The 12786-nt window shown below is 37.9% G+C and overlaps 3 protein-coding genes across 5 annotated transcripts; 2 read left to right on the forward strand and 1 right to left on the reverse strand.

The window, feature by feature from the left end:
• The first annotated feature begins 536 nt into the window (after window positions 1-536).
• Window positions 537-2217, forward strand: LOC125190287 (NAC domain containing protein 50-like). Its single transcript, XM_048087558.1, has 4 exons — window positions 537-756; window positions 1017-1294; window positions 1373-1528; window positions 1696-2217. The coding sequence occupies exons 1-4, from the start codon at window positions 537-539 to the stop codon at window positions 2215-2217; spliced, it is 1176 nt and encodes a 391-aa protein (XP_047943515.1).
• A 2350-nt stretch (window positions 2218-4567) lies between these two features.
• On the forward strand, window positions 4568-8058 carry LOC125217479 (malate dehydrogenase [NADP], chloroplastic). Its single transcript, XM_048119019.1, has 13 exons — window positions 4568-4840; window positions 4941-5037; window positions 5748-5834; window positions 5967-6051; window positions 6121-6302; window positions 6475-6545; window positions 6631-6721; window positions 6807-6881; window positions 6978-7079; window positions 7263-7385; window positions 7470-7538; window positions 7610-7678; window positions 7747-8058. Exons 1-13 carry the CDS (start codon window positions 4689-4691, stop codon window positions 7852-7854), a joined length of 1311 nt encoding a protein of 436 aa, XP_047974976.1. The 5' UTR covers window positions 4568-4688; the 3' UTR covers window positions 7855-8058.
• A 56-nt stretch (window positions 8059-8114) lies between these two features.
• LOC125217443 (NAC domain-containing protein 53-like) lies at window positions 8115-11737 on the reverse strand. 3 transcript variants are annotated; one of them, XM_048119018.1, is made up of 8 exons: window positions 11419-11554; window positions 11033-11181; window positions 10499-10776; window positions 9869-10051; window positions 9654-9746; window positions 9033-9542; window positions 8831-8945; window positions 8115-8740 (listed from the first exon to the last, which is right to left on the reverse strand). In XM_048119018.1, exons 3-8 carry the CDS (start codon window positions 10772-10774, stop codon window positions 8328-8330), a joined length of 1590 nt encoding a protein of 529 aa, XP_047974975.1. In that variant the 5' UTR covers window positions 10775-10776; window positions 11033-11181; window positions 11419-11554; the 3' UTR covers window positions 8115-8327. The 3 variants fall into 3 exon arrangements, with proteins under 3 accessions (XP_047974975.1, XP_047974974.1, XP_047974973.1); XM_048119017.1 differs by lacking the exon at window positions 11033-11181 and having other exon boundaries at window positions 9033-9536; window positions 11419-11737; XM_048119016.1 differs by lacking the exon at window positions 11033-11181 and having other exon boundaries at window positions 11419-11737.
• Window positions 11738-12786: the final 1049 nt, after the last annotated feature.

Here is a 12786-nt window from a genome sequence, read left to right on the forward strand (position 1 = left end):
TCTTCGCCAAAATCCACACCCAATTTGGGTAAGAAATCTCCCGAAAAAACAACCCAAAATTCCTTTCTACATTTCATTTCTCCTCTGTGTAATCCCTGAAAGCCATTCTCAAATCTTGCTCTCTTTTCCATTAAAAAACCCAACATTTTTTTTTCTTGGTTTGTGCCTTCTAGTGCACTTTTTTCATCCGGGCTTTTAAATAAAAGTTTGATACTCGTTATTCTCGAGGGAGAAGGGTGAGATATAGAATTGTTACAAAGTACAAGGGGAAATACATAAATTTGAAACTTAAGGTAACACTATATATATCACATTACCAATACTCCATTTCTCATCTACACACACTCACACACTCCATTTCTCTTCCATCCTTCAATATTTCTTGCTCTCTTTTCCATTAAAAATCCCCAACTTTTCTTTTCCTGTTTTGTGTGCATTTTTAGTGCATTTAAGTGTTAAAAGGGGTTTCTTGCCTCCAATTTCGTGTGTGTTGCTTGTGGGTGTGGTGTAATTTTGTAAAAAATATAATCTTGGGGATGGAAACGGGGCAGGAGATTGTGGTGGCGGCAGCGGCGGCTCTGGTGGCGGCGATGGGGGCTCCTCCGACGACTTCTTTGGCACCTGGGTTCAGGTTTCATCCAACGGACGAGGAGTTGGTGAGGTATTATTTGAGGAGGAAAGTTTGTGCGATGCCTTTCAGGTTTGAAGCAATTAGTGAAATTGATGTCTACAAATCTGAGCCATGGGAGCTTGATGGTATGAAAAAGATTCAATCTTTTTATATTTTTTAAAATAATTGTTGCAGATTCATGCTTTGTTTGATGTAAAGTTGCAGGCTTTGAAGATTCCTGTTTTTTTCAGGTTTTTTTTTGTGTTTGTTTTTAGGTTGTTATGTTTGAATGAGTGTGTGTGTGCGTGTGCATGTTCGTGTGCGTGAACGTGCATGGCGCGTTACACACATTCATCGATTTCTAACTAGCTTCTGTATCTTAATTATAATCTTGTTGCCTAAATAGAGCATTCGTTGCTGAAGACGAGAGATCTGGAGTGGTACTTCTTTAGCCCTGTGGATAAGAAGTACGGGAGTGGATCCCGCCTCAATCGCGCCACTGGGCAAGGGTACTGGAAGGCAACCGGGAAGGACCGCCCGGTGAAACACAAGGACGAGTCCATTGGAATGAAGAAAACGCTCATTTTCCACATCGGACGCGCCCATGATGGAAAGCGGACTGATTGGGTGATGCACGAGTACCGGCTGTGCGACACAGAACTAGGAAACGCCGGCATTCTACAGGTGTGTATCGATTCCCAGTGATCTTATGCTAACTTTAAAAAAAATAATGAAATTCTTGTCTTTGTTTTGTCAAATTAGGATGCATTTGTGCTCTGCAAAATCTTCCACAAGAGTGGCGCCGGACCACCTAATGGGGACCGATATGCCCCATTTATCGAAGAGGAATGGGATGAGGACGCCCCGCTTGTGGTCCCCGGGGAAGTCATGGAAGATGGCGTGGCAAATGGCGATGAGGTGCATTGTTTGTGCATGTTTTGTTCATTTTGGTGCAAGACTTTCTCTTATGGTTTAGATTGTTGATTAATTGCGTCGAAATTTATGTTTTCGATTAGCCTGTCTTTCCCATTTGATCATTTTACGCGTTTAAAAGCACGTTTATGGTGTGAAATCGAGTTTTTTAGCATCATGAGATCTTGTCATTACTATTTTCTAACAATCTGTCTCAAAATGTGTTGCAGGATGTGCAACCTCTCGTTGCCCCGGCCGATACCCCCAGCGTCCCTCTCCTGTCGAAGAGGGATCCTGCACCCAGACCGGAGCACCTCTTGCTGGACATCGGCAAGAGACCAAAGCGCGATGATCCAAACTGCAGCATCGCCAACGGATCCGAGGACTCCACCTCGACAAGGATGATGACGAAAACCAACTCCCCGCCTGTAGAGATCCCCCTTCTCGAGACCCTAGGCGCGAGCGACAACCTCCCGGGAAGCACGTCCACGTTTAACTCGGCGGAACTGGAAAAATCCGTCCCTCCCGGCTACCTCAAGTTCATCGACAACTTAGAGAAAGAGATCATCGAGATCTCGATGGACAGGGAGAGGCTGAAGATTGAATTGATGAGAGCGCAAGCGATGATCAGCATTCTTCAATCCCGAGTTGAGGCCTTGACCAAGGAAAACACGGAGCGCGAGAGACGTGAATAGGAACGTTAATTGAGATTACTGAATTTGAGGATGTTGTAGGCGATTCATATCTCTCTTAAAAATTTCGTCAAACACCTTCTGCTCCTTGACTCCTTCAAACTTCCCAGCTTTCAATCAGGCAATCTAACAAACTGTTGGCGGATATTATCAACACATTTAGAAAAAGATGAAATTTAACAAATTATTGCATATAAAAAATCAATATGTTTTGTGAATTATTGCATCTATCCATGGGATGTGATTAATATTCAATCCGCAAACTTTTTAGATAAACGAACCTTTTCAAGATTGTATAACCAAGGTAATAAAAATGAGGTATATAAATGCGTATTTAGAAATGGTTAGCAAATAAATTGTCAATAAATCGAATGTATATTATTTTGAGCATATTTAATTTATTTAATTATTAGCCTGTTTTTACATTGATCAATCTGTAGTTATTTATATATTGGGCTTTGATTATGAAATGGGCCTATGGCTACCAGCTCAATAAGTAGGGCCATTATGTTGAATCCAAGAGTAAAAATAAAATACGATAATTATACTCTATTACTCAAATAATACTTCATGCATTGTCAAAAATGATCAATATTTTATTTTGATGTAATTTGGTGGGCTACATTGACATCCCTATTTATGCCATCTCTCAATTTGTCTGCGACCTCTTCACAAAGCTTCTAATTGGCGGCCTCAAATTTCAATTTAATTTCTCTCACTTTATTGATTCAGCTCCTATCCGATAATGACAAGTCCGCTGCCATAGTTTTTGCAAAAGAGGGGAATATCAGTTCCTTAATCAATTTACTATTACCAATGTACTAAAAATGAGGTATAAATCTGTTACATTATCTTCTCTAAAAAAAAGAGTAACATGGCAATTAATCAAACGAATATTAATTTGGGGAATAATAAATTTTTAATGTAATAATTCAATTTGTAGGCTTCTTAAGTTTTTGGGCCCTTCTCAACTTATTGGGCTTGTGTACACATTGTTTATATGTTGGGCTTCGATTATAAAAAGTGAGCCTATAGAACTGGCCCAATAATAAGGGGTGTAGAGGGAAATTCTAATACAGTAATCATTCGATTCTCAAATAATACTTGCTCCCTTTTTAAAAATAGTTATTTTGATATATTTACAAAAATTATTTATTTTAATTTATAGATACTCTCAAAATATACTACCACAATATATTAATTTATTTATCATTTATAGTATTTGGCTGACGAATTTCTCTACCCCCAATAGTACATTTATTCACCATTATTACTACCATCTATGAGATAAAACTATTTCTACTCACACATTACGTCACCATTTTAGTTAAAATTCCTATGGCATCACCTGATATCTATCTAAAATTCAACCCATGGGATAAATTAAAAAAATTGAACATTCATGATTTAATTAGTGGATTTCAAACTTTGTGGAATAGACCAGATTTTGATTAAACTTGGTGATTTAAATGGCTATTTACCCTTATAAAAATAAACGTACGACCCACCTTCCATAGTTCCACTAATCATTTTAATCAACTTTCTACAACATTTCTTAAATCCGTGTCGGATCAAAACTCCCCTTATAACGGTGGAAAGATAGAATAACACAAATAATACTTCCTCACATTTTTTAAAATTAGTCCGTTTTTATTTATCTTGATATACTCACTAAATTTATTTATTTCAATCTATAAATACTATACTTATTATTATTAAATAAATTATAAAAAATTATCAAATTCAGATTTATTTCGCACTTTCCAAAAATTAATTATAAATTACTCCCTCCGTTCCGCTTTAGCAGTCTCATTGACTTTTCTGCCATTTTTTTGTAAAAATGATAAAAAATAGCTAAAGTGGAGAAATTGTAACGTAAGAGAGACAATAATGTAGATAAGACTCTTCTCTATATTATTCTCTCTCTTAATTTACCATTTCTCCTCTTTAAATATTTTTTTATCATTGTTACAAAAAGATGACAAAAAAGTCAATAGGACTGCTAAAGTGAGATGGAAGGAATATAAAGCTTGTATTATTTCCAATTGTCTCATATGTCTCATTCTCTACAAAATAGGGACAATTTTTAGGAACGAATGAAGTATTATTCTTAATCTATTTTTTATCATTGTGTTTGAGCAAACAAACCAAAGACCTCAACTTCACCAAAATTTCCCAAATTTGTACCCATCCCCATTCGAAAGCAACTTACTAGAATCATAAAAATCTCAATGCATCAAAAATTCTCAAAACAGTACAAACAGAAAATAACTCTTTCCAGATGAGATAATATCCTGTCGCCACGTGTCATCTCCTCCAACCTCATAACTCCAACTCCCATATATCCACTCTCTCTTTCTCATTCATCATCCTCTGCTTTCCCTCCGACTTTTCACACGCTACACACACTCAAAATCCCATCTTTTTACCTCACCCTTTTCACACACACACACACAGTCTCACCTGCAGCTCCAATGGCGGCGGTGGCAGAGCTAACTCAATACACAAACACAGCCCACCGTTTTTCATCGGAGGTTTCGTATGCTCCCACGAGAATTTCCGGCCACCGCCGTCTCCGTCTCCGGCCGATCAGGAATTCGGGAATTAGGTGCTCTGTCACGTCCAAGTAAGTATTTTTTTTTTTTGCAGAAATGTCATCAAATTTCAGCTGTTTTGGGGGATTTTTTTTTATAAAAGTTTGTTTTTTGATGGCTTTGTTTGTGCAGTGAAGTTCAGGCGGCGCCGGAGGCGGTGAAGGCGGAGGAAGTGAAGAAGAAAGCTGATTGCTATGGGGTTTTCTGTCTAACTTATGATCTCAAAGCTGTGAGTATATTTTAGTGCACATATCGCGTTCGACATAATTCTCGTGTGGTTTTTAATTGTTTTATCTTGGATTTAATTGTGTGTTTGAGGTTTTGAGTTCTGCGATAAACAGTTGAATTTTGAGATGATGCATGGATGGTTGGAATTTTTTCATTAGATAATTAGTATTTAAATCTCAAGGGCATTGTTGTAAATTTAGTCCAAAGCTTGAGATCCTTCATGGCTACATGTAAAGAAGTAGATCACTGGTGGGATTGTGTAAAGATTGAATATATCATTCAAATCTCTTAAGACATTACTATATTGATTAGCAAGGATGGAGCTATTTTGAAATTTTTAGGAATATTTTAGTAATTTTATAATTTTTATATAAAATTACTATTATTTGATTAGCTAAATTTGAAATTTTGGAATTTGTGTTTGTTGTGGAGGTTTGATTATATGACTGACTAATTCATACTCCTATCACTTTCTTTGATATTTCTATTTGTTATAAGATTAATATCAATAAGCTATAATAAAATTTTAGAGATTTGTTGAATTTTTGTAAGTTGAGTTTAATTTCTGTTTTGATTGCAAAAGAAACCTTGCCGAGGAAGTCATGCAATGTCTTCTTGGTCTCCCAACATGAAATATCTGGCTTCATCGCTATCAGATCAGTGTAGACGTCGTAATGTGTAGATGCACATTTTTCTTGTGTCATTTGACAGGAAGAGGAGACGAAGTCGTGGAAAAAGTTGGTTAACATCGCGGTGTCTGGTGCTGCTGGGATGATATCCAATCATCTACTCTTCAAAGTAAGAAAATTTTGTTCCAATAGTATTTAAGTTGGGATGCATATTTTGTGATTGCAAAATGAAGTATTCATTGTGAATTAATTGCTTCAAGAAGTATTAACAATTTGAGTAATATATTTTGTGATCTTTCAGCTTGCTTCTGGTGAGGTTCTTGGATATGATCAGCCAATTGCCTTGAAATTATTGGGATCCGAGCGATCACTGCAGGCGCTTGAAGGTATGAATTTGAACTTTGAAGCTCCAAGTTGTTGTAATTATTTGTCCTCTACTAACCATAACATTCTAGGTGTGGCAATGGAGCTTGAGGACTCGTTGTTTCCCCTGCTAAGGGAAGTGAGCATCGGCATTGATCCATACGAAGTGTTCCAAGATGCGGATTGGGCTCTCCTGATTGGAGCCAAGCCTCGTGGACCTGGCATGGAGCGAGCAGCGCTACTAGACATCAACGGACAGATCTTTGTCGAACAGGTCTCTCTTCTTATTCTTCGTCTTCTTCATATTCGTGTTTTATGTGTGTGCACATATGTGACGGACTTTAGTTGTGGTCATAAGGCAACATATCTAAGGTTCATAGAACAAAATGAACCTTCTCCTCTCGTTAGTTTTTTTGGATGAATTCTTATGTTTGGACTATATGCAGGGGAAGGCCCTCAACACTGTTGCTTCCCGTGATGTGAAAGTGCTCGTCGTGGGCAACCCTTGCAACACCAAGTAAATTGATCGCGTTCATCCTTTTTCTTCTCTGTTCTTGATATTCTCAGTGACGTCTCACTAATGAATCTTCTTTCCTTTGAAGTGCATTGATCTGTTTGAAAAATGCTCCGAACATCCCTGCCAAAAACTTCCATGCCTTGACTAGGTTGGATGAGAATAGAGCAAAATGTCAGGTATGTTTATGTTTTCTTGTTTTGTGACAACACGATTGCTGTCTCGACTCTGGAGTGATCTTACTCTTGCCCGTATCATTCGCAGCTTGCCTTGAAGGCAGGAGTCTTCTACGACAAAGTGTCGAATATGACCATTTGGGGAAACCACTCCACCACTCAGGTCATTTTCAGACAGTGGACTGAGACTCCATTTTTGAAAGATACTAGTTAAGACAAGAATCTTGTGTTTTCACTGTGCGGTTTGATTGTTTTTAAGGTTCCGGACTTCTTGAACGCGAGGATCAACGGTTTGCCCGTCAAGGAAGTTATCAAAGATACTAAATGGCTAGAAGAAGAGTTCACGAATAAGGTCCAAACGGTAAGCTGTGGATATATGCTACGGGCTTCAGTTCAAGAAAACTTGATTCACACCATTTGTGTAAAACATTTGATTTACCAAATAGGCTCTTTCTTCAATAAACTAGTCTTTTCGAATGAGTTCTACTGTTTCGTCTATAACGGTAAGTCGATGAGCATAGCTCGTTCAATGTTTATTTTTCAGAGAGGTGGCGTTCTCATTAAGAAATGGGGAAGATCATCAGCTGCATCGACTGCTGTTTCCATTGTTGACGCGATGAGATCTCTTGTGACGCCTACGCCCGAGGGAGATTGGTTTTCGACCGCAGTAAGTGATGAGCCCTTTAAAAATGCTGCAATTTCTAATGAAAGATTTTACAAAATTAACTTAATGCTTTCAAACCTTAAACAGGTATATACCACTGGGAATCCATACGGTATAGCAGACGACATTGTCTTCAGCATGCCTTGCAGATCTAATGTAAGTGTTGTACGAGCTCGTCCTGTTAATTAACACGACGTCGTGTAACGTCTTCCTCCTTTGTTTGTTAGGGAGATGGAGATTATGAACTTGTAAAGGACGTGGAATTCGACGACTACCTTTGGAATCGAATCAAGACAGTAGGTTTCTGTTCTGCGATCTCGTTTGAACCAAATAAGAGGATTTATGCATCTTGATTTTTTTGCAGACTGAAGCTGAGCTGCTGGCAGAGAAGAAATGTGTAGCTCACCTTACCGGAGAGGGTATTGCTGTATGTGATCTCCCCGGAGACACGATGCTCCCCGGAGAAATGTGAGATAGATCATCGCACAGTGTCGGCCGGCTCGGGCCTAGTCTTGGCTGTGATTATGTATTTGTAGAATAGCATCAAAAAGACCAAGACATTTGCACTAATAATGGGTGCATTATGCACCCACAGTTCTCACATACCACAAACTCATTCAGGCTGTTGTAATGTTACTAATGCTTTAGCTTCAATTTAAAACCCTATTTGCAGAAATGGTATCTCTTTTCACACACACACACACACGCACAAGAGAAAGAGTGAAAGGAAGCTCAGCCATAACATGTTTGGGTTCAAATAGAAAAAATACTGAAAGATACTAACATTCTCAGTCAAACCAGATTCTACTCACTCCTATATATGCATAATATATACTAACCACTAAAAACTAAACAAAAATGATAAGATTTGGGTTATGCAGTGATATAAGTCAACAAGTAGAAAAATGAATCTGGCAAGTGTTATGAATTCAGTATCAAGCCACTTCACTTGACGCCTGCATAGTTACCAAACCTGAAGCTCATCATTGAGAAGATTAGGATCCAGAAAAATATGAAGCAGAGCCAGCCCCGAGAGATCGCAGCAGCAGTCTTCCCTGGGACAATGTGAACACTCGATTCCAAGCTTGAAGATCCATCATCAGCATGTGAGAAGCCGAAAGAGAGGACGATGTTGAAGTCCTTGTGGTTGCCGGAGGACTGATCTGTGCCTTTGCCGGCCATAGTCGAGTTTCTTACTTGAATTGTGCTGCCGCTAACATGCACAGAACTGGGAGATCGCAGGACAGAATTGAGACGACGCATTGTATCTTTGGAGGGAAACTCTGCAGCGTATGCTGGTGGAGCATTGATATCCCCCAGCATTCCTCTTGCCTGATTGATATACTGTTGCTGGAAATCTGCAGCATAGGGAAAGACGTATAAGGCAACCAGAAACTAAAAATCATTCTATAATTAATTAAATGATCAAAAACTAGAAATTTCATGACCTGAGTGAGACTCTGTAGATGCTTGCTTCTCAGGTGAAAACACAGCATTGAAGTTATTATTGTCGATAAGTGGTCCACTTGGCAACAATGCTTGCTCGGTTCCATTGCCCATGTTCTACCAAAAACAACAGAGGCACAGCTAAGGATCGGTATTTTGAAGCAGTACAAAGAAAACACAATGAAACTTCAAATGTATTCTTACCATCTGAGGAAGCAATGTCTGGTTGGAAGCAAGATCCTCATTTCCGAAGATCACATCAGGATCGCAAGCAAAGTAGAGCGAGCTGTCATCATTACCAGCATCAAGATACTCCGTAAGCATATCAAAAGCACCGGTATTAGTTTCATGGGGTTTTGAGAGATCATTAGCTTCAATGAATCCGTCATCATCATTCAGGAATTTTTCAAAAGAATCGAGGAATGGTTCATCAAGCAAGAAACTAAGATCATCGGTAGCAGAATCAGAGTTCCCAGAATTGATCCATTCACCAAGGTCCGCGTGATTGACTGGTATAGCCTCCGTATCATATGAAGCAGGCCAATTTGGTATGTTCTGGTTATAACAAATCTTGAGGGGTTCACAATAGCTATCACCTGCTGACTCAAAGGGATTTTGGGTACCACTAAAAGTTTCAACGGCCTCGCAATCATGGCTGCCATCTGAGCTGACAGGAGTCATGTTCAACGGAACATCTGACTCAATAATCTGAAACTTTAAAAAAATATACTACTTGAGAGAGTATAATGAAATGAACAGAATGTACAAGGATGGTTGTCACATTAAGACATATATGCAAGCCCAAAAATATTGCAAAGTGCAAACCTGCTGATGGCTAAAAGTTTCAATGGCCTCACAATCATGGCTGCCATCTGAGCTGACAGGAGTCATGTTCAACGGAACATCTGACTCAATAATCTGGAATTTTAAAAAAAGTATATTACTTGAGAGAGTATAATGCAATGAACAGAGTGTACAAGGATGGTTGTCACAATAAACATTATATGCAAGCCCAAATAAATATTGCCTAAAGTGAAAACCTGCTTAAGTTCTTCCATATAGGTATTATCACCAAAGTCAATTTCATGTGTAGCTTCGTCCTGTGGAAGCAATTCGAACTCATCATCATCCCATTCCTCATCCACAAATGGTGCTCCATACTGCTCACCATTCTTTGGACCTGAGCCACTCTTTTTAAAGATTCGGCAGACAACAAACGAGTCCTACTCCAAAAAAATTATGCCAATAAAAATTAGATCCAGAATAACAGTAATAATGCACTGTTCGATTTGAATTTCAGATGATAGTTGAAATATTAAAAACTAGGATATCTGGCCAATAATAAACAGCATCACATGAAGAGTATTTTTTTCTTGTAGAAATTCAAATTAGGAATGGGGACATAACATATGAGTTGCAATGAGGTAAAGTCAGGGAGGAAAAACTACTTAGTGTTCAAATAGGGGGTGATATTGCTTAAGGTCCAAATCTAGTGATTTACTTTCTTCATCTATCAACAAACACAAACTTACTCCAGCATCCTACCCCGAGGCATTGCATAAGTTCCTCGCAACATCGTCCTCGCTTATGCTTCCAATTTGTCTGGGGGTGGTGGAGGAGTACTATAAAAACTCATGATGAGACACGACCATGCAACCAATACAACCAACCTTAGCAACTTTAGCAGTCTCCGACTCCGAGGCAGCAAGCCTGTACTCGTGCATGACCCAGTTACTCCTCTGACCTTTGGGGGCCCGTCCACAATGATACACAAGAGTTTTCTTCATACCAACAATCTGCCTTTTATGATAAATGGGCCTATCCTTTCCTGTTGTCTTCCAATACCCTTTTTCAGTTGCCCTGTTTGTTCTCGCTCCATTGCCATACTTCTTGTCCAGAAAACTGAAGAAATACCACTCCAAATCCCTGTTCTTCATCTTTGACATATCTAAAACAACCACAAATCACATAAAAGCTACAGTCATCCATGAGGAGTAAAATTCGCTACTAGTTAAATCGTGCATATAAACATATAGAGCCATGTAGCCACGTCCAGAAACAGTCGTATCAAGATAAAAACAAAACATAACTATAAAAAATAGGGCTTTCCACCAATTATTTATACAAAAGAAGAAATTAAATAAATATCTATATTCACCATCTTCACTGACAATCAAAATTTCAGGGGGTTTGACTTGTTTCACCTCTCAATCCCGATTCAACAAGCCACCTACGCGAAATTCAGCCCGATCATTGATTTCCACTAATCACTTATCTCGGTACTGAAATCGCGATATCACATCCATAAACAATTGGCATCTTTGTAAAGCAAAAGGCACAAATTCGTATTCCACTGCAAGCACAAGTCTCATAATTCTTAATAATAATCAAATTAGCAACTGTATTGAGACAAAATCAACACATATCTCATCAACAATTATGCAAAAATCAAACAAAAAAGACGCAGTACACATGAAGTCATGTTCAACAACCCGAGCTCATGAAACGCTACCTCCGTAAACTCTCAATAAGCTAATAAACGCAAATGATTAATCGAAAAACACAAAGAGGTGGTGAGAGAGAGACATACATGGGAGATCCCATGGTTCGGCCTTGTAAACATCGACATCCGTGATAGCGTCGAATCGGAAACCTTTACCGCTGGATTTTCGCCGCAGGTAATACTGCACCAATTCCTCATCGGTCGGATGAAATCGGAAGCCCGGCCCGAGCGTACTCGGCAATCGCGATTGCTTGCTTCTCGCTACCAGCTCCATTGCATCAAATTGATGATTCAATTCAAGGAATTTCAATTTCTAACTAAAATTAGGATCTATATCGAAGGCTTTGTGAGGATTTGGGGATGATTTAGTGTCGTCGAGAGGAGAGATTCGCCATTGCCATTGGAGGCGAAGCTTTTTTGGGGAAAAAAGAGGCAAATTTTGCTTTTTATTAGAGGGATTTTGACGGTGACGGAGGCGTTGAGTGTAACGTAAGCTAGGTTAGGTGAAAGCGGCTGCGCTGTTAAATATTTGACGGCGTTAATATGGTCAAACTTTTTCTCGATTTAAATTAATGTTTTATTCCATCTATTTGGTTTATGAAAAAGAATTAAATATATAGAGATTTTTTAAAATAATTGCGTCGTTCGATGAATTTGGATTGGAACAAAAAATTCAAATAATTTTTTTTAATAAAAGTATAAAAATAAAGATTTCAATCCAACTAATTTAGTTTGATTCGTTATTTTGACACAATTTTAGTTTGATATGTTATTTTGATGAATTTGACTTTAACTCAAAAAGAATATTCCATACTAATATACTTCATTGTAACGTCGTCAATAGCTTAGGCCTCAAGGAAGGGCCCCACACTCGAATCATACATGTCATTATCATATTTGGCGCCTTGGATTCTTGCAAAAAGATAATTATTTTTTCAAGTATTTAAACCTCGTGCTATTTTTTAATATGGCAAATTGGTGGTATTATACAACCTCCATTAGTTTATAATTCAACTTGTACTAATTTTATAATAAAATATAATTATAATAATTTAATTAATTATGAAGTCCATATATTTAAAATGAAAAAAGTAAATAAAATTTTATATTTTTGACATCCCAAGATGGATGGTAATTGAAATATTCTTTCATGAACATGAAAAATATCTTTTTACAGTGCCAATCGTTTTTTATGTGAAAAATATGGGAATAATGTCCAAATCCGTACTTTTGCCATCATTATTTATTTCTATTCAAAATATTATTTTTATGATCTTTTAAACTACTGTTTTCCAAATTCCAATGTCATAGTATTTCATAATACAATAAAATGAAATATAAACTAAGCTCCTATTGCATACCTCTTTATTCCTAATTCCAATCTCATAGTATTTCAAAATACATTACAATGAAATACAAACTAAGCTCGAGTAAATCGACGTTCATCTCGACGCA

Source organism: Salvia hispanica, chromosome 1 (assembly GCF_023119035.1).
Source record: "Salvia hispanica cultivar TCC Black 2014 chromosome 1, UniMelb_Shisp_WGS_1.0, whole genome shotgun sequence".
In the NCBI taxonomy this organism is placed as follows: Eukaryota; Viridiplantae; Streptophyta; class Magnoliopsida; order Lamiales; family Lamiaceae; genus Salvia; species Salvia hispanica.

Coding starts and splice junctions, on each gene's coding strand:
- LOC125190287 (XM_048087558.1), top strand. CDS start 537: ATGGAAACGGGGCAGGAGATTGTGGTGGCGGCAGCGGCGGCTCTGGTG. Junction 1,295..1,372: donor GAAACGCCGGCATTCTACAG/GTGTGTATCGAT, acceptor TTGTCAAATTAG/GATGCATTTGTGCTCTGCAA. Junction 1,529..1,695: donor GCGTGGCAAATGGCGATGAG/GTGCATTGTTTG, acceptor CGAGTTTTTTAG/CATCATGAGATCTTGTCATT.
- LOC125217479 (XM_048119019.1), top strand. CDS start 4,689: ATGGCGGCGGTGGCAGAGCTAACTCAATACACAAACACAGCCCACCGT. Junction 6,303..6,474: donor GACAGATCTTTGTCGAACAG/GTCTCTCTTCTT, acceptor GACTATATGCAG/GGGAAGGCCCTCAACACTGT. Junction 7,539..7,609: donor GCATGCCTTGCAGATCTAAT/GTAAGTGTTGTA, acceptor TTTGTTTGTTAG/GGAGATGGAGATTATGAACT.
- LOC125217443 (XM_048119016.1), bottom strand. CDS start 11,605: ATGGAGCTGGTAGCGAGAAGCAAGCAATCGCGATTGCCGAGTACGCTC. Junction 10,052..10,498: donor AGACTGCTAAAGTTGCTAAG/GTTGGTTGTATT, acceptor TTTTTGGAGTAG/GACTCGTTTGTTGTCTGCCG. Junction 8,946..9,032: donor AGACATTGCTTCCTCAGATG/GTAAGAATACAT, acceptor TGTTTTTGGTAG/AACATGGGCAATGGAACCGA.